At 52.8% G+C, this 19953-nt stretch overlaps 1 protein-coding gene across 10 annotated transcripts in view; it reads right to left on the bottom strand.

Annotated features, from left to right (window-relative positions):
* Positions 1-409: 409 nt before the first annotated feature.
* Positions 410-19953, bottom strand: part of VRK3 (VRK serine/threonine kinase 3) — a 44161-nt gene continuing 24617 nt past the window's right edge. For 4 of the 10 annotated variants that reach the window (XM_007997630.3, XM_007997629.3, XM_007997627.3 and 1 more), the window contains exons 8-15: positions 18571-18655; positions 18199-18304; positions 16272-16364; positions 13496-13628; positions 11887-12007; positions 4866-4924; positions 3313-3472; positions 410-738 (exon numbers count right to left, since the gene is read on the bottom strand). In XM_007997630.3, the coding sequence (XP_007995821.3) occupies positions 3324-3472; positions 4866-4924; positions 11887-12007; positions 13496-13628; positions 16272-16364; positions 18199-18304; positions 18571-18655 (746 nt within the window). In that variant the 3' untranslated portion in view covers positions 410-738; positions 3313-3323. The other 6 variants (XM_073016165.1, XM_073016168.1, XM_073016166.1 and 3 more) reach the window with 6 other exon arrangements.

Below are 19953 nucleotides of genomic sequence, written 5' to 3'. Positions count from 1 at the left end.
CGGATTCTCCACACTCCAAAGTATGATGCATGATCTGAGCTACTCAAGACAAAATTTAGAGGAGCCGGTTTAGCTTCTCTCTTCCTTCTTCCTTTTTTTTGAGACAGGGTCTTACTCTGTTGCCCAGGCTAGAGTGCAGTGGTGCAGTCATGGCTCACTGCAGCCTCGACTTGCTGGGCTCAAGTAATCCTCCTGCTTCAGCCTCCCAAGCAGCTGGGACGACAGGAGTCCACCACCACGCCTAGCTGGTTTTTGTATTTTTTGTAGAGATGGGTTTCACCCTGTTGCCCAGGCTGGTCTCAAACTCGTGGGCTCAAGTGATCCTCCTGTCTTGGCCTCCCAAAGTGCTGGAATTACAGGCATGAGCCACCACACCTGGGCCCCAAAAGAACTTTTGCAGACACACTGGTTCCTTAAGCTCTGGTAAAAAATTTATTACCAAAGCACAGAGGTGTCAAGGGTAGCAGGGGTCCCCCCTGGGGGCCGGCCCAACCCCATCCAGCTTTGCTAGGACATTGGCTGAAGGGCAGGCCACCCAGACGGGGAACTTCACATTCACCGGAGGGAAACGGGGGGTCTCCCTGAGGCTAATCAGGACTGATGAGTATCCCGAAACCAGTGGCAGGAATGCACATTCCAGGGCTTGTTCTAGAAGTTTATCTGTGATTAAACAGCAGGCCTTGAGTCACATTGCTTCTTTTTTTTTTTCTTTCTGTTGCACACTGCAAATGGAAAATTCTAGAAGACAATAAAAATGGCTGTTAGTGTCTCATTCATTCAGGGAGCACCCTCTGTCCTTCACTTTGTGCCAGGCACCTTCTAGGTACTGGGGATGTCATCATGACCATACGAGATGAGGAGCCCCTGCTGGGCTTAGGACGCAGAAGAGGGGGGTGGAGACTACACATTAAACACACGCTTCCCTCCAGATGGGAGCAAGGGCTGTGTGGAAAACAGGTGACATGATGAGCAAGTGTGTGAGGGGGCAGTGAGGATGCCTCATAGAGGATGGAGAGGACTCGGGTCTTGAGAAGCAGCAGGTGCATAAAACCATGACGAGGCGAGCCTTCCAGACCTCGGGATGGCAGGTGCAAAGGTTCCAGGGTGGGGTCCAGCTTGGCCTGGTCTAGAATTGGAGGGGAGGGTGTGTGGCTGACGCATCATGCACAGGGGAGGAAGGGAGCTCGGCCTCGGGCCAAGGCAAGGAGGTGCTGTGGAGAAGAGGCGAGATGACCTTTAAGGCGCTCGAAGGTCACCGGGCTCCTTAAATGCCATCTCCTCGTTACATTCCCAACCAAGGGGCTGAGTGAGTGGCTTCCAGAGAACGCACGGGTGTGAGACAGTGGAGACCCTGGGGGGTTGTCAGGTGTCGGGTTCTAAACGCCTTTTGATAAACAGGACATCGATAAACAGGACATTTGCTCCATCAATAAACAGGACAAAGCCTCTGCCCTGTGCCATGCCAGAAAAGCAGAGACGATAGAGTCAGACGCAACCCTGCCCTGGAGAAGCTCGATGGCAGCAGAAGACTGTGATGAGTGACCCCACGGTTGGTCTCATCTGGGACCGAAGGTTTGGACGACGCTGCTGAGGGAGTGAGGGTGTTGGGGAGGACCCCGAGCTGTCCGGCCTGGATAACTGGGTGCATGGAGGAGGAGCTCTGTATCGAGCTGGAGAGGTGGGGGAAGGAGTGAGACTGGCACAGAAGGTCATGACTTGACTCTCGGCGCCTCTGGTTGAGGCAGAGAGCCTGCTACCTCTCTGTAGCAGAGAGAGAAGAGGGCCCCCGCCCCTCACTGCTGGCTCACTCTGTGCAGGGGCTCTGCGAGTCGCTTGGCACACACGTGTCAGCTTATGCTTCAGCCTCAGATGTGAGGAAAGGTTGTGGGAATGTAGAAGTACTTGTAATCCAAGTGCCAAGAAGGTCGCTGCACAGGGAGACAGGCCGCCAAAAGGAGACGCTATTCAAGACTCCCCTGGACCAGGATCTCGCAATCGCGGCACTGGAGACCACTGGGGCCGGGGGATTCTTTGTGGGGGGGTAGAGGTGGGGACCATGCTGCGTGTTGCGGGATGCGAGGCAGCCTCCCAGCCTCCACTGTCCTGCATCCTGATAACCAAGTATCTCCAGACACGGTCAAATGCCCCCAGGGCGGTGCCGAGGTAGACAAAGCACTGAGCTTTGGTTCCAGCCAACCGTGATGAGAGACATGACGACTCCGGGGACAGACAGGGAGCCTGGAGAAGCCCCTCTTCAGCACACATCCCTGCACCCTTGCCAAAATTTACTGTGAAGTTTGTCTTCGACCTTGAAAACATGCCTGCACATTTACACACAGTGCTGATGGAAGTAAAGCCATCTAGTCCTCACTTCCTCACTGTCAAGCTGACACCTTCATCCACAGACCGCGCGCGCCAGCAGCCGGGCTGTGCACACAGGCAGCACTGCTTGTAAAAGAAAAATCTGGGAAACTAAGCAAACGCCCAGCTGCTGGCTGTGAGGAGTGTCCGTCATCCACACGATGGAGGAGTGCGCGCTATGAACAAGACCTGAAGGCATGGAGCAGCTACCTTTTGTGTATGGGGGCCACGGGGGCCAGGCCAAAGGAAAGTAGAGACTACAGGTGGCTGGGTGGAAGGACACAGGGAGGCAGGGATGCAAGAAGGGACAGAAGATGGCGAGAGACAGAAAACGTCTTGATGCTATTTTTGAGGCTCTGAATCCTGTTGTGCCTGAAGCTCCCCCTTAGACTTTTCTAGCTACAACAGCCAATCAACCCCACTTTTCTTTTCTTTTCTTTTTTTTGAGATGGAGTCTCACTCTGTCACCCAGGCTGGAGTGCAGTGGTGCCATCTTGGCTCACTGCAAGCTCCGCCTCCCGGGTTCACACCATTCTCCCGCCTCAGCCTCCCGAGGAGCTGGGACTACAGGCGCCCGCCACCACGCCCGACTAATTTCTCTTGTATTTTAGTAGAGTCGGGGTTTCACCGTGTTAGCCAGGATGGTCTCGATCCCTTGACCTCGTGATCCGTCCGCCTCGGCCTCCCAAAGTGCTGGGATTACAGGCGTGAGCCACTGTGCCCAGCCTCAACCCCCTTTTCTTAAAGCAAAGTTGAGCCAGGTTTCTGCTACTTGCCATTCCTGGAGGTTGGGAAGTTCAAGGACCCTGTGGAAAACCCCAGCATCTCCCTGGGAAGCTGGGCCCTGATATGAACGTGGGACAGCCTCTGGGAAGTGTCCCCTGGAGCCTGGGGCAGGGCTGGGCCGAGCGCAAGGGGTGAGAGGGCTGAAGACGCACAAGCTCTTCCCACCTGGATTCCACCTAGGGCACCATCGGGAGGCCAATGGGGTCATACGGGGACACACACAGATCCTGCAGCAGAGCTTCTAGGTTGTTCCTCAGCACGGCGTAGGGCGGCTTCTCCTCGTACCTGAGGGCCATCACCACCTTCAGGTAATTCTGCAGGGTCTCTGTGGTCAAGACAACCCCCAGCAAGGGAGAGCCTGAGAGGCGTCCCCCAACCTCGATCCTGGGGGTCTGTGCCCAAGGGTGGGGGATAGGGGACTGACGGGCACGAGGGTCTCAGCAAAAGTGCCCATTTGCTTGGTGCCTGGCGTTGCCAGGGGACTTCCATTTTTTTTTCAGTTTTGGAAAACGTCATACACAGGCACCAGGAGAAGGGCATGAACACCCAAGTATCCATCACTCAGTTTCCACAATGATCACCTCACAGTCAATCGCGTTCCATCAAGACCCCTCCCCTGGCCCGCAGTGTTTCCATGCAGATCCCAGCTAGCAGTGCAGTCTCCCTGCACATAAATATTGTGCATGTGTCTTTAAAGAGGCGGGCCCTGCCTCAGCTCCACCTCCAACCTCTGGTGGACCAGCTTAAACATCCTTGAGGCCCAAGGTTTACAGAGGGAGAACTGGAGGGGAGTGCTTGGCAGCTGAGCCATGATCTGAACCCAGGGATTTAAAGTAATTCAAAAATGAGCCTCAGAGAGCCAGAGGGGACACGCTATCGTTTCTGTCTGTCCATTTCTGCCTCCAGCTTGGAGAAAAGCATCAAAGCTCTTCAGGAGGGGCACAAAGACAACAGCAGCAACAAACACCCCCGTGCCCAAACGAGACAGTGCAAATACCCAGTGACAGGGACGAGTGACAGGGACTGGCTTTATAAGCTATGGTGCGGCCAAACCATGACCCCTGTGCAGCTGTCAATAAAAGCTGTGGTGCATCTATAAAGGAAGGGCATGAAGGACGGCCCTAGGGTTAAGGGAAAAAAGCAAGAGGTAGAATGAGATCTATGTAGGGTGAGCCCATTTTTTGTTCATAAAAATGTCTGGGCACGGTGGCTCATGCCTGTAATCCCAGCACTTTGGGAGGCCGAGGTGGTAGATCAGTTGAGGCTAGGGGTTCGAGACCAGCCTGGGCAACATGGTGAAACCCTGTCTCTACTAAAAATACAAAAAACTAGCCAGGTATGGGGACGCACGCCTGTAATCCCAGCTACTTGGGAGGCTGAGGCACGAGAATTGCTTGAACCTGGGAGGCGGAGATTGCAGTGAGCCGAGATCGCACCACCGCACTCCAGCCTGGGCGACAGAGCTAGACCCTGTCTTAAAAAAAAGAAAAAATTACCCTGTCCTCAAAAAACACTTGTGTGTTTTTGTTTTGTTGTTGTTCGGAGGCACTTGTGAATGTTTTGACGATTTTTGTCTTTCTACAATGGGTACATATTACAAATGCAATTTGGAAAACTAAAAAAAATGAAGAGGTGTAAGGAGAGGCCACCCCAAGATGGATCTGAGCCACCAGGTCCCGCCCAGGTCCCTGCCTGTTCCTGCTCCCTTCAGGACGTACCTGAGGGCCTGATCCAATGACCGCAGGGTCCCACGAAGGGCCCCGGCTTATCAGTAAACCTGAAGGGACAGAAGCACATGTGAAAGGTCTTATCAGTAAACCTGAAGGGACAGAAGCACATGTTAAAGGGAAAGGAGAGCAACCTTTTAAAACAGAATGCCTAAGATACATACACAGCCTAAGATATATACACAGTCCCCTCTGCCATCCAGGGAAGTTAAGTTCTTAAAGCCACTGTGAACACTGAATCAACCAACCCACTACCATTGCTCCCAGGGGAAACAGCAGTGGCCTCCTGCAAGCCTCCGGCCATATCATTTTCCGCAATCAATACACCTTGTTTTATGTATGTTTCTGTTGAAAGACATCTTATGTAATAAGCATTGTTGATTCATTAGCACTGAACTCTGTTTTAACCTGGGATCTTTAAGATGGAGAGGATTCCTTCGACGATGAGGAAAGATCCAAGATGAAAATAAAGATTTTATTGCTTACAGGTCCTGGGGGCACACGACACACCCAAAGGTGACCTCCCCTCCATCCCACGCACACACACAGACACACACACACACACACACACACACACACACACACACACACAGAGGTAAGGGAGCTTGTGGTTGCATGAGGGTCCAATGGTTGGTATCCAAACATTTTGAGGGGATTTTAACTGGTGGGTTCAAAGCAAGCAGGCTCGAGTTCCTGGAGGTCACGCTGTGTCTGAGAGGGGGTCACTGTGGCATCTGCACAGTTCAGTGGGATGTGGTCAGCGGGGCCGTCAAGTAGGCTGTCTGTGGCTGACCCATAGGGAGGGAGGTGTTCTCCCGGAGGCGGCTGGATAAGGGAAATATCTGGGTCAACCACACGGAGGAACTGGGAGGAGGTGGAAAACTGGAAACTGTGCTGAGGGTGACCGAGCCCTGCTTCTGGCATGAGAAAGTCCAACTTACATTCAAATGAATGCCAAGGCAACCTGAAATGATAAGAATTCCCCACAAACTCTCGGCCAACAGCACCGTAGCTCATGCCTGAACAAAGCTGATACAACACACGAATTATTAACCATCTCAGGCTTCGGGACATCAGACAACACTTCAGCATTATGCTAGGTGGCTGTTTGATTTTTTGTAGAGATGGGTTCTCACTATGTTGCCCAGGCTGCTCTGATCCTCCTGTCTTGGCCTCCCAAAGTGCTGGGATTACAGGTGTGAACCCCCACGCCTGGCTGAGGCCATTTTAAATGGCATAATCACTGACAAGAAGCATAAAAACAGGAAAAAATGTAGCATTAACTGAACAGTGAAAAGGACACTGGCGTATATAGTGCAGGCACTGAAACAGGGAGGCAGAATGCTGTCTGGCTCCGCCCTAGGCCGGGAACATGCTGGCGTATATAGCGCAGGCACTGAAACAGGGAGGCAGAATGCTGTCTGGCTCCGCCCTAGGCCGGGAACATGCTGGCGTATATAGCGCAGGCACTGAAACAGGGAGGCAGAATGCTGTCTGGCTCCGCCCTAGGCCGGGAACATGCTGGCGTATATAGCGCAGGCACTGAAACAGGGAGGCAGAATGCTGTCTGGCTCCGCCCTAGGCCGGGAACATGCTGGCGTATATAGCGCAGGCACTGAAACAGGGAGGCAGAATGCTGTCTGGCTCCGCCCTAGGCTGGGAACATGTGTGTCAGGTGATTACAATTTTTCTCCACACTATGTGTCTGCAAGTGGCCATGAAAGAACTGCAAGAATTGATTTGGGGTTACAAATACTTTTAGTGAGCAAGAGAATTCACACATATGGACTCTGAATAATCAGGACTAACTGTATATGTACATACGCACACACACACATATATGTATAACACACACACACGGGCATGCACGTGCACCCCTCTTTGGCTGTTCAGGAAAAATCCTGATTTACCCACTGCCTTTGCTTTATCCCCCAGCCCCACCCTCCTGCTCCTCAAATCCCTCTGCCCCATGGATCTGGGCCCATCTCAGGCTTCATCCCTTTTCCCTGGACCTCAACTCCTCCCTGGCCTCCTGTGCATCTCCACGTGGCCCCAGAGGGTCTCTTTACACCTGTCCCTGACCCTCCCTGCTCACAGCCCACCCTGCCTCCCGTGGCTCCCCAGCACACACTGGCCACCCTCTAGCTCCGTCTCTCCACTCCCTTCTCCCATCGCATGTCCCATCCACACCAAAGGACTCCTCGTCCCACCAGGCCACACATCCACACACATCTGCCTCTGCACACATCACTCTCGCTGCCTGGGCAGCCTTCCCCACCCTGAGCTCTGGCAGGTGGCTGTTCTCCCTTCGAGATACAGCTCGAGGGTCTGGCCTCCTAGGAAGTCTTCCCCAGACCCCCCCAGGCAGAGGAACTCCGTCCCTCCTGGGCCTGTGTGTACGTCCGTGGATGTCCCACGGCAGCCATCGACATACAAGCGCAGGAAGGCCCGGTTGTGCCATCGACAGGACGTTACACGCTGCACAGCAACGCCACTGCCACCCCCTGCCGCGGGCTCTCCCTGACCAGCTGGGTGGGGAGCCCTGAGAGCGGGTCCAAAGCTGGCTCTCATTTGTGCTTTGCCCAGCAATGGGCCTTGAATGCCAGAAAGCCTCAGGGACTCAAACTGCCTCTCCTCCTTCTTTTACTCATTCTGCCTGTCGTGAACTATAATGTGCAAAACGTGAGTATCTGTTGAATGAATGGAAAAAGGCCACGTATACCAGTGAAACGTCCTAGCGCAGGGCACCTTAGGGTGCCAGGAAACGAGCATGTAGCAACATCGCCCCCTTGCGGTCCCCTTGGCTACGGTCTGGGCTAAGAGACGCTGGGCTGGGGGTGAGGAGGGGTGTCTGGGGGACAGTGTCAACATCACCAGCTACTCTCCAGGGAGCATTTTCGTGCACTTGGCCCTCTATGGTTGTGGTCTGGAGCTGGGGCTGCGGAATTACTGTTATCCATGCTGCTATCATTGATACGAGATGATTACCGTGACCTGTCTTACTCACCCTGCACCATGTTGACGAGTGCAGGCCCTCTCTGTGAACCGGTCACGTTCAAGTCTCTTTAGGTGAGGGGATGTGAAAAGGGTGACGTGACTGCTCTTAGGAGTTAGGAAGGGGAGTGGGGAGAAGACTCCACCCAGGGGAGCCTCGGGGACCGGTTTTCCTGACAAGATCGGAGTGCAGAGGCACCGTGCGCTGATTCTAACCTGGGTGTCCAGCACAGCCACTGGCCTCAGGAACCTGGCACTGAATGCATGAGTGGAGAGGGTGTAGAGCTGTGCTGTCCTGTCTGCCTAGGAATCCTGCCTCCCCCTTGCCCACCTGGAAGGCTCTCGTGTTCTCTACAGACCAGGTCAGGCATCTCCCAGGTGAGGGTTTCCAGGAGCCGGCGGCGGGGTCCTGTGCCTCCCCTCTGCTCCCACAGTGCCGGGCTACCTCCACCCTCACCTGCAGCTCCTGCTTCCTGTCCGTGTCTCCCCGCAGCCCTGGAACCCCCGACACTGGGCCTGCGTCTGCCTGACCTCTGTGTCCACAATGAAGCCCGGGCGGGCTCAGCATTCACTCCTTAGTTGTTCTTCATTCCACTATGATTTTTCTTTTATTTTGAGACAGGGTCTCACTCTGTTGCCCAGGTTGGAGTGCAGCGACACAATCACAGCTCACTGCAGCCTCCACCTCCTTGGACTCAAGTGATCCTTCCACCTCAGCATCCTGAGTAGCTGGGACTACAGGCATACGCTACCACACCTGGCTACAGTTTTTGTAGAGATGGGGTCTCATCATGTTGTCCAGGCTGGTCTCAAACTCCTGGGCTCAAGCAATCTGCCCGCCTAAGCTTCCAAAGTGCTGGGATAAAAGGCATGAGCCACTGTGCCAGATCCGCCCCTATTTCTTGGGCACCCACAATGTGTGCTCTCTGTTGCATCCAGAGGAGGACGTGTGTGTGTCACAGGGAATTGAGGCACCGCTACTGCCCTCAGTCTCCTGTCTTGGGACTGTTAGTTAGAGATGTGAACCCTCCCTCATGGAAGCTGCAGTGTTTTGGGGTCTCCTCGTGAGAGCAGCTCAGCCTTGTCCTCAGCTAACCCATCAGAATGTGTGAGGGAGCATTTCACTGCCTTCACTCACACGGGGACTCCAGCGGGCTGCTCATTCTGTGACTCATCGTTTTCACCTGGCTTCATTTCAAAAGACACCTTTGTCTCACTAGTGTGAGCAGAAAACCCCAGCACCATGCATTAAAGCTAGGGAGTAAGTGTGAAAATAAGCTCCAAGAAAATGGGACAATGGACTTGTCTAGCGGGTTCTGAGGCTGGCTTCCCATGCGGAGGTTGCCTGCGGGAAGTCTGGGGGCTGAAGGCCTCTCTGTCCCTCCCTCTTTCTGCAGGGATGTTGGGGCAAATTAGCACCAAACTGTGTGTGATATCCTTCTTGCCACGGTTTAAAGCTTCATGGTCCTTCAGGGGGCAATTTACCTGTTGCCATGGCTGTGAGACCTGCCCCCGACATCAGACCTAAAAGTGTGCTGCACACCCCCAACAAGAGTCCCACCAGTGGACACCCAGGACCTGGCCCCAGGATCCCCATCAGTCTGACCTCTGACACACCGTGTGTTTCGCCCTTTAGCTCCCGTCTCCCCCAACAGGATGTGAGCTCCCTGAGGGCAGGGATTTTTGTCTTATTCGCTCCTGTATCCGCCGGGCCTAGAACAGAGCCTAGCACATGGCAGGGGTTCAGTATTTGTTGAGTGGGTCCAGGCACCACCAGTTCACCTCATAAGCCTCCTCGACTTGGAAAGCAGCGTGTAGGTGACAGGGGCTGTCTGTGGAGTTGAATGGCCTGGGTTTGAGTCCAGGAGCCCCTGCTGAGTAGCTGTGTGGCCTGGGCTGATTACCTAAGCTCTCTGTGCCACAGATCATGAGAGCACATAGCTCGGAGCAGTTGTGAGGATGCAGGGGAAACACCAGGGGCAGCGCCTGGCACAGACAAGTGTATAATAAATGTTAGCTTTGAACAGTTAGTAGGAGGAAGTCAAAATGACGAGACACATCCCCTCGTCTGAAGGAGGATGAAATTCTGGGCATGGTGCCACATACGCCAATTAAACACGCACCCAAGAACGTCACAGAGTTTTTAAGGACACAGATGCATCTAAACTAACACATTTAGGAGCATTCGGAAGTAGTGAACTAGTTGTATAGCTAAAGTTAAAAACATAACATTGAGTGAAAGAAGGCAAGAAACAGCATGAGGTTTAGAGCATAGTACTATTTATACAAATTAAACACACAGTACCACCATATATAGTTTAAGGACACAGACATGTCTACAGAAAATTGATTTAGAAGCAGCAGTCAGGAGCAGTGAATTCGATCCACATGTAGGGGTAGGGTTAAATTTGAAGAGAGCCAGAGACAGATGAGATGAAGAGCAGAACATCACTTATGCAAATCACACACAGGACCACGGCCAGGACGCGATTTTCAGGGTATAAATACATCTAAGTGAACACGTCAGCAGAACACATGTTAAGTGTGCTTGAGCAGCTGTCCATGGTTGAGAGAAAGTTGGGAGATACGAAGGGAGTAAAATAAAACAAGAAAGGCTTTACGTGAGGGAAGGACTGGGAAGGAATTCACCGCACACTAAGGACAGGGAAGTATGACGGACTCAATGCCATTCACTGGAGGGTACACCCTCTTCCCACTCTATATGCTTTCCCAGATAATCTCATCCTCTCCTGGGGCTTCAGTTGACAGCTCCTGAGATATTCCTGGGATCTGAGTCGCCCTCTAGACTTCACTCCTGCACTTCAGATGGTCAGCTGCCTCCCAGATGACTCGGGCAACAAGTCCGAGATGGAGTTTTGCCCTGTCACCCAGGATGGAATGCAGTGGCGTGATCTCAGCTCACTGCAACCTCCAACTCCCAGGTTCAAGCAATTCTCCTGCCTCAGCCTCCCAAGCAGCTGGGATTACAGGTGTCTGCCACTGCGTCAGGCTAATTTTTGTATTTTCAGTAGAGACAGGGTTTCACCATGTTGGCCAGGCTGGTCTCGAACTCCTGACCTCGCGATCCACCCACCTTGGCCTCCCAAAGTGCTGTAATTAAGACGTGAACCACCGTGCCCGGCCTAAGTAACTCTTATTCATGTCTGAAGTGCACGCCTAGCATGCCCACTAGGACCAGCTGCCTACTGTCCTTGGTGCTGAACCCACACCCCCGCGCTTCCATTTTGTGCCCAGCGGCCCACTATCCCTGGTGCTGAACCCACATCCCTAGCACTTCCCTTTTGGGTACCGCTGCCTGCTGTCCTTGGTGCTGAACACACACCTCAGTACCGCCCTTTTGCGCCCAGCTGCCTGCTGTCCCTAGTGCTGAATTCATATCCCTAGCGCTCCCTGTGTCCAGCTGCTCAATGCCCTTAGTGTTCAATCTCATCCCAGAACTTCCCCATATGTTTCGCTGTCCACTGGCTTTGGTGCTGAATGTTTAAACCAGCAATGGTAAGACCTGGTGGTTTACACACAGAGGTGAAGGCACTGATCTGGTGGTGTGAACACTGGATGGGTGGTGCTACCAGTGCTAAGGCAGGGCCTGGGCCTGTCTTGCTCAGGTTGCCTGTGTGTTTGTGATGAACGAGTCACGGTGCCCCACACATGATGAGCATTTTCTACAAGCCAGGCCCTGTGCTAAGTGCTGTGTATACCTGACTTCTCTGAACCCTTCTGCAGTCCCGTAAGGTGCGTGCTAGTAGGAGACCATCTCATGGAGAAGGCTACTGAGGCTCGCAGATGTTAACACCCCACAGTGGTGGGGCCAGAGTCCAAGCCCAGGCAGCATGGCTCTGGAACCCCTGCCTCGCGTGCTGCCTGGACAGTGCAGCACATGTGTGTGCAGCTCAGAGGACTTGGGCTCTGCTAGATGCCACTTCCCCTTCCCGCCTGCCCCCAGCTGGGCTCTGGGCTTCTGCCCACCTGCAGGGGTTCTGCTGACCCCCCGACTCACTTCTGTTTTTGCTTCATGATGTCCTCAGTGTTAGGAAGGCAGTTTGTCCATGGCAGAAACCCGTAGAGCCACTTCAGCATGCAGTAGCCCAGGCTCTGGAGGTCGCTGCGGCGGGAGGGCCCTGGGAAGGGAAGGGTAGAGGTGGCACCTCAGTCTGGATGCTCCATTCACCAGTGCGTCCACCCCCTTCCTTCCCCCCACCCCCTCCACTGACTCAACCACGCGCTCATGCACTCAGCATTCCAGCCATATGGGCTGTCTCCTCTGCTCATTCACTTTCATGAGTAGGCAGAAGCTGACTTTTTTTTTTTTTTTTTTTTTTTTTTTTTTGAGACGGAGTCTCGCTCTGTCCCCCAGGCTGGAGTGCAGTGGCCGGATCTCAGCTCAGTGCAAGCTCTGCCTCCCGGGTTCACGCCATTCTCCTGCCTCAGCCTCCTGAGTAGCTGGGACTACAGGCGCCCGCCACCGCGCCCGGCTAATTTTTGTATTTTTTTAGTAGAGACGGGGTTTCACCGTGTTAGCCAGGATGGTCTCGATCTCCTGACCTCGTGATCCGCCCGTCTCGGCCTTCCAAAGTGCTGGGATTACAGGTTTGAGCCACCGCGCCCGGCCCAGAAGCTGACTCTTATTCTCATTCTGACTTACTCTCACCCAACCATCCCCTCAGCCCCTTTCTTCAGGTCACCCTCATCCACTCTTCTCTCATTCATGCACTCATTCAATCCTCAGCACCCATGTGCTGGGCTCAGCTCATTTCTGAAAACCCAGACCGGGATCTCGTCGGGTCCCAGCCCATGACAGCCTCGTTGGGAGACAGCTATGGCGTGGGACTACCCGAGTGACAAAGGACAGAGAACACACGGGAGCCCAGGAGGATGGGTACCAACCCCAGCCTCAGTGGGGAAGGGCCAGGAGACTCAGACGGTATATTTTCCTTATGCTTCCTGAGCATAAGACAGTGCTTAATTTAGACAACGCTTTGTGTAAGCATTCGACAAGCACTACTTGTTGTCCATGCTGGCCTTCCACCACCGATGCTGGGGGCAGGGGTACCTTCCCTGCCCTGGAGGAGCTCAGTCTGGTGGGAGGACGTGGCAAGCATGTGGACGGCCATGATATAAAGGGATGTGCGAAAGAGGGGCTCAAGAAATCTGCTCCAGGCCCTCTTCCCAGTCTCTACACTTTCCCTGGATGATCCCATCCTCTCCCAGGGCTTTGGCTGATAAACTCCCGAGATACTGCAGAGCCTCTGCCCAGATTTCCCTCCCACATTCCAGATGTGGTGGCCAACCACCTCCTCAACAGCCCCTCCTGGATGACTCTTACGCAACTCCCATCTTTCAAGTCTGCACCAGATCCCGAATCCCAACCTCTGGAACTCATGGCTCCCCAGTGCCCAGCCTCCCACTGTCCTTGGTGCTGAACCGCTACCCCCCCCCCCCCACCCCCCACAGTGGTCAGGACGCTGTCTGTGGTTCTGATCCCTGTCCTGGCAGGGGATAGTTCCTGTCCTGTGTGGCCACCTGCTGTCTCTGGCTGTGAACTCCTAGAGCTGCCCTTGTATGAGAAGCATGTCTCCGTGGTCCCAAACCCTTCCCTGGCCTCATACCGCATCCCTTGTGCAGGTCCATGCTAATGAACTCGAGGTCTCCCTCGTGAGGGCTCCTGCTGCCTTCCACATAGGCCACGTGTTTGCCACTCGGGCAATAGCGGAAGGCGAAGCCATAGCCTGCCAAGGTCACCTGTGGACACAGGGAGAAGCCATATAGATTGGAGATGAGGAGCATAACTGAAAACAACCATTCCATCAGATATGACATTTTTCACTTACAAAACTAAGCCATGCTCATAGTACAAACGACGTGAAGTAAAAAGAACCCCAACCAGCCATCATATTTCCTCCCAGCCCCTAAAACCCACTGCTCAGAAATAACCACTAGTAACAGTTTCTTATGCGTCATTCCACATTTTTTTTTTTAATAACCAGGTAACATATGTGGATGGGGAGGGGCTCTTGTTTTCCAGAGGCCTCACACCAGACCTCCTGTTGGACACCAGCACTTAATACTTTTTTAACAGCGGTTCTGGGCATTAACTCTGGGGCCAGATGGCCTGGGTTCAAATGCCAGCTCAGCCTGCTGGTGGCGGTACAACCTTGGGCAAGCTATACTATCTGCTATGATTTCTCCATTTGTAAAATGATAATAGTCCCCACCTCAAAGGGTTCTTATGAGGCTTAACTAAGTTTAAAACAAAAGTTAAATGCTTTCTGCCTGATACACAAAGTTAACCAAATCTTCTTTCAAAAATATTTATTTATTTTGAGATGGGGTTTCACTCTGTCACCCAGGTTGGAGTGCAGTGGCGCGATCACGGCTCACTGTAGCCTCCTAGGCTCTGGTGATCCTCCTACCTCAGCCTCCCGAGTAGCTGGGACCACAGGCATGCGCCACATGCCCAGCTGATTTTTTGTATTTTTTGTAAAGATGGGGTTTTGCCCTGTTGCCCAGGCTGGTCTTGAAACCCTGGGCTCAAGTGATTCTCCTGCCTTGGCCTCCCAAAGCGCTGGGATTACAGGTGTGAGCCACTGTGCCCAGTCCATGTCTTTTCAATGGCTGCATCTTATTCCACCATATGGATATTGGACAACTGTTGGTTTTGTCTATGTAAGACCTATACAGTTCCCCTGCTCCCTGTTTTTCTGTTCACAGTTTGTGGTGTTCATTAAAAAAGTTTTGAGACAGGGTCTCGCTTGGTCACACAGGTTGGAGTGCAGTGGCACGATCATGGTTCACTGCAGCCTCAATCTCCTGGGCTCAGGTGATCTTTCTACCTCAGCCTCCCGAGTAGCTGGAACCACAGGTGTGTGCCACTACACCTGGATAGGTTATTATTTTTTATTTTGTAGAGACGAGGTTCCCCATGTTTCCCAGGCTGGTCTCAAACTCCTGGGCTCAAACGATCCTCCCACTTTGGCCTCCCAAAGTGCTGGAATTAGAGGCGTGAGACACGGGGCCTGGCCAGGATGGCCATTTTTATGTGGCAACTTGACTGGGCCATGGGGTGCCCAGACATTTGGCCAAACCCTATTCTGGGAGTGTCTATGAGGGTGTTGTGAAAGAGATGAACATTGGGGTTTGCAGACTAAGGCAGATTATTCTCCCTAATGTGGGTGGGTCTCATTCAATCAACTCAAGATGTGAACAGAATAAAAAGCTAAGCAACCAGAAGCTCCTCTTCCCTGACTGCTTGAGCTGGAACATTGGTCTTTTCTTGCCTTTGGACTGGAACTGAAACAACCCCTCTTTTTGGGTCTCAAGCCTGCTGGCCTTTAAACTGAAACTCACATCACTGGCTCTCCTAGGTCTCCAGATTGCAAACTGAAGCTCTCAGGACTGCTTAGCTTCCATTATCAATGAGCCAATTCCTTATAATAAATCCCTACACACACACACACACACACACACACACACACACACACACACACGCACGCACACCCTGCCAGTTCTGTTTCTCTGAAGATTCCTAATGCTTAGTTCCAGGATTTTCATCTGGGATTGTCTCCCCCCACTTCTCAGTCCATGCAGTTCAGGTCTGTTTCTGCCAGGGCTGCTGAGCTTTGGGGATTTAAGCCTAATCTGCTGGTGGCGATTTTCTCACCAGGAGGAACAGGTCTGCCTGACAACGAGCAGTGAGAAGCACGAGCCCAGATACGGGAGAGCTGGTTTCAAATCTTAATTTTGTTCTTAATTCTTAATCATTCAAGTTCAAAATCATTCTTAATTTTGTTCAGAGGGTAAAAATAGCATCTTGTTTTAAGTTACATCTCTATGATTACTAAGGAGGTTGAATATCTTTTCTTTTCTTTTCTTTTTTAGATAGAGTCTCGCTGTGTTGCCCAGGCTGGAGTGCAGTGGCGCGATCTTGGCTCACTGCAACCTTCGCCTCCCGGGTTCACGCCATTCTCCTGCCTCAGCCTCCTGAGTAGCTGGGACTATAGGCGCCCACCACCACGCCTGGCTAATTTTTTGTATTTTTAGTACAGATGGGGTTTCACCGTGTTAGCCAGGATGGTCTCTATCTCCTGACCTCGTGATCCGCCTGCCTTGGCCTCCCAAAGTGCTGGGATTACAGGCATGACCCACCGCGCCTGGCCATACTTTTTCATATTATTTAGTTAGCCTGTGATTTCATTTTTTAAGAATTGCTTTTCTTATCCTTTGCCCATTTTCCTACTAAGTTACTTCTTATTTATTTGAAGGAACTCTTTATATATGATGGACAACAATCCTTTGTAATAAAGCACTGTGAAATAAATAGAGGTTTGGAGACAGATGGGAACCTGAGCCCAGAGATCTTCAGAGTGGGCAGGAGCTGGCTCTTACCTGACTCCGGTCCTCTGGATCCACAAAGATATTTTCAGCTGTCACATTTCCATGAACATACTCATTCTCATGGAGGAACTCCAGGGCATCCAGCTGGGGGAAGAAGCAAGCCAGTGTCTGCACAAGCAGTACGACTAACACAGCCTCTGGTGCAGACTGGGGCAGGGAGCCCCACTATTAAGGCCTGGGGTCGTCTGGCACTGTGACTGGGGGTTAAACCTGACTAAATCCGGGGCAGCATGAGGAGCCCGCTGTGAGAGCACATTGAGCAGCCTCTAATCAGGCTGTTGGGGAGCTCACCAGTTGAGCTAATGCGTGGCTTCCTGTATTTCTCTCTTAGCTGATGGCTAACTCAGGAGAGGGAGAAGGGGTTAATGTCTGTCTGCAAAAATGACTCAGCACCTGTGAATATCAAAAGAGCTCTTCTTACCTGTCCTAGAGAGCAGAAATCAATCTTGTTAAGCAATTTATATCTTGATCTCCAGCTCCAGCTGTCCCACTGAGCTCCAGACTTTTTTTTGGTGTGTGTATACATACATATTTTTGAGACAGGTTCTCACTCCTGTTGCCCAGGCTGTAGTGCAGTGGTGCAATCACTGCTCACTGTAGCCTTGATTTCCCAAGCTCAGGTGATCCTCCCACCTCAGCCTCACAAGTAACTGGGACTACAGGTGTGCACCACCACACCCGGCTACTTTTTTCTAGTTTTATTAGAGAGGGCATTTTGCCATGTTGCCCAGGCTGGTCTTGAACTCCTGAGCTCAAGTGATCCACCTGCCTCATCCTCCCAAAGTGCTGGGATTACCAGCGTGAGCTGCTGCACCAGGCCAACGCTTCAGTTGTGTCTGCTGCCCGAGGATCAGCGACATTCCGATCACATCCCCAACCCTCTTTGATCCCAGGGCCAAAGTTCTGCTCGTTCTCCTTCTATAGACTCTCCATCCCCAGGGCCCGGGACCCTCCTCAGCCTTGTCCTCTCCAAATGGACCCTCACTCAGATTCTTCTCCCAATTCCAGTCCCTCCCCATATGGCCCCTGAGGGCCTTTCTGTACCCAGAGCTGACCCTGCCCTCCCCTAATCCCAGCACTCTTGTGGCTCTCCAGTGCCCTCAAGACAGATCCCAGCCCCTGAGTCTGCTGTGCGAGGCCCTGTGTGATGTGGTCACTGCTGACCTGTCCACACCAACTCCATCTCTCCCCACTGCAGGGCCATAGTGCCGACACTGAACATAAAGACCTTAGGACTCAGCATGTCGCTCCCTTGGTACGTCCATCCCTCCAGCGATGCAAACTGGGCCCTCTTATTCTCCATCACAGCAGGGGCCGCTTCTACTCAGAGCACTCTTCTTAGTTTGTGCAACTGTTTGATTTACTATTGGCCCCTCCCACTAGACTGTGAGCTCCAAGACACAGAAACCATGTTTGTGTTGCTCCCTGCTCTGCACCCAGCCCTGGGGACAGCATCTGGCACCCAGCAAGTGCCTGATGAATATTTAATGAGGATGAATGAATTAATTAATGAACAAATGCCATATGCTCTCTATTCCACATAAGCCTTGCTCCAGCTGTATCCTTGGCCGAACCATCCTCTCATCTATCCTCCGCCTCTTCCACCCAGCACCTCGCTATTTCCACTCATCCTGAGAGTCTTGGCTTAGAAACACCCTCCACCAGGAAGCCTAATCTAAGCCTTCAGTTTGAGGCTGGGGCTCCTTCCTCCAGTGCTCATGGCCCCCCAAGGGCCCTCCACAGGACTGACCCCCCAACATCCCGGCTCTAACCGCCTGCCATGTCAGTCAGTGAGCCAACCCCTAGTGTGCGGCGGAGGGAGGTGGGGGCCGGATGTGTCAATGACTGAAGAGTCTGCTAAACTAGGATCTGACGCGCCCTCCCTGACGCAGCAGCTCAGCAACTTCTGGGTACGCACCAGCCGGCAGGCCACCTGTAGCACAGACCTCTCTGACAGCACATGCTCTGGGCTGACATCCAGGGCCGATTGAAGGCTCCTCCCCAGGCTGGGTAACACCAAGAACCTGGAAGACACAAGCACCCCAGGAGATGGGCGATGAACAGGGGAAAGAGGAGAACCGGCTGCCAAGGATGGACTGTGGTGGGGGCTGCAAGGTCCTGGTCCCAGGTAAGATGAAAAGTTCTGACTGGCTGGGCAGCAAACTGGGTCAAAACTACGAGAAGGCAGGAAGAACTGGCCCACAGCTTCGGGGTCCCAGCCATGCCTGGACTCACGACAGGAAGAGGAGGAAAGGGGCCAATGAGGCAAGCAGTGAGTAGAGCAGCTCACCTGTATTTGTCCTGGTGAACACCAAAACCCATGCAGGTAGGGATAGCCAGTCGCGGGGTCGAGTACAGCTTCTTCCACTTGTTGACTGTAGAAAACAGGGGCTTGAGGTTAGAAGACAGCCAGTCTCAAGCCCATGGCAATAAGAGCCAGTTCTCAGAGCAGAAGCACAGAGTGCCCAGACCGCCTGTGAGTCTCCTTGTCGGAGATGACAACATTGTGGGTGGGTGACTGTTGGAAGGGGCTGGTGACGGGGCAGGCACGGATGACCCATGAACGTCTGTGATCCAGGTCTGTAGATGATGGGGTGAACATGGTGGTTCTGGAGGAAGCGTATACAAATCCGGAGTGCAGAGATGGGATAACGACAGGGTTACTTCCGAATTCACACACAGAGCTAACAAGACCAACGTGTGTCTAATCTAGCCATGACGTCACCAGAATGTGCCTCTGCCTGTCTTCCAGATGTCAGCGGGGTGGACCAGAACCAACGGCAGCTGACGCTAGTTTAACAGCTGGCTGTCCAGGGAAGTTAGTCCTGATGGGTAGCATTTGCTAATTTCTTTTTTCTTTTTTTTTTTGAGACGAAGTTTCACTACGTTACCCTGGCTGGAGTGCAACAGCGCAATCTGGGCTCACTGCAACCTCTGCCTCCTGGTTTTAAGCGATTCTTCTGCCTCAGCCTCCTGAGTACCTGGGGTTGCAGGCATCTGCCACCAGGCCTGGCTAATCTTATTTATTTATTTATTTTGAGATGCAGTCTTGCTCTGTCACCAGGCTGGAGTGCTGTGGTGTGATCTCGGCTCACAGCAACCTCCACCTCCCAGGTTCAAGCAATTCTCCTGCCTCAGCCTCCCGAGTAGCTGGGATCACAGGCACGTGCCACCACGCCCAACTAATTTTTGTATTTTCAGTAGAGACAGGGTTTCACCATGTTGGCCAGGATGGTCTCGATCTCCTGATCTCATGATCTGCCCACTATGGCCTCCCAAAGTGCTGGGATTACAGGCGTGAGCCACCACGCTCAGCCCTTTTTTTGTATTTTCAGTAGAGATGTTTTGCCATGTTGGCCAGGCTGGTCTTCAACTCCTGACCTTAGGTGATCCACCCGCCTCGGCCTCCCGAAGTGTGGGGATTACAGGCGTGAGCCAGCACACCCGGCTGCATTTGCTAATTTCTGCAGTGTAAATACTCCCGCTATGGCCAACTCCAAGCTGCCAACATGACATGACTGGAGGTGGGTCGGGGAGACGCACAGCGGCGGCCGCCATGCGGCATTCTCTCCACACAGAGACAACAGTGCACACAACCTCACTGGCAGGGATCACAGGACATGTAGGGAAATAATTAGAAAGTGATGAGTTTCTGAGGGTTCATTACCTTTGT

Source organism: Chlorocebus sabaeus, chromosome 6 (genome assembly GCF_047675955.1).
Source record: "Chlorocebus sabaeus isolate Y175 chromosome 6, mChlSab1.0.hap1, whole genome shotgun sequence".
NCBI lineage: Eukaryota > Metazoa > Chordata > Mammalia > Primates > Cercopithecidae > Chlorocebus > Chlorocebus sabaeus.
This window is presented reverse-complemented; position numbering and strand designations above follow the sequence as displayed.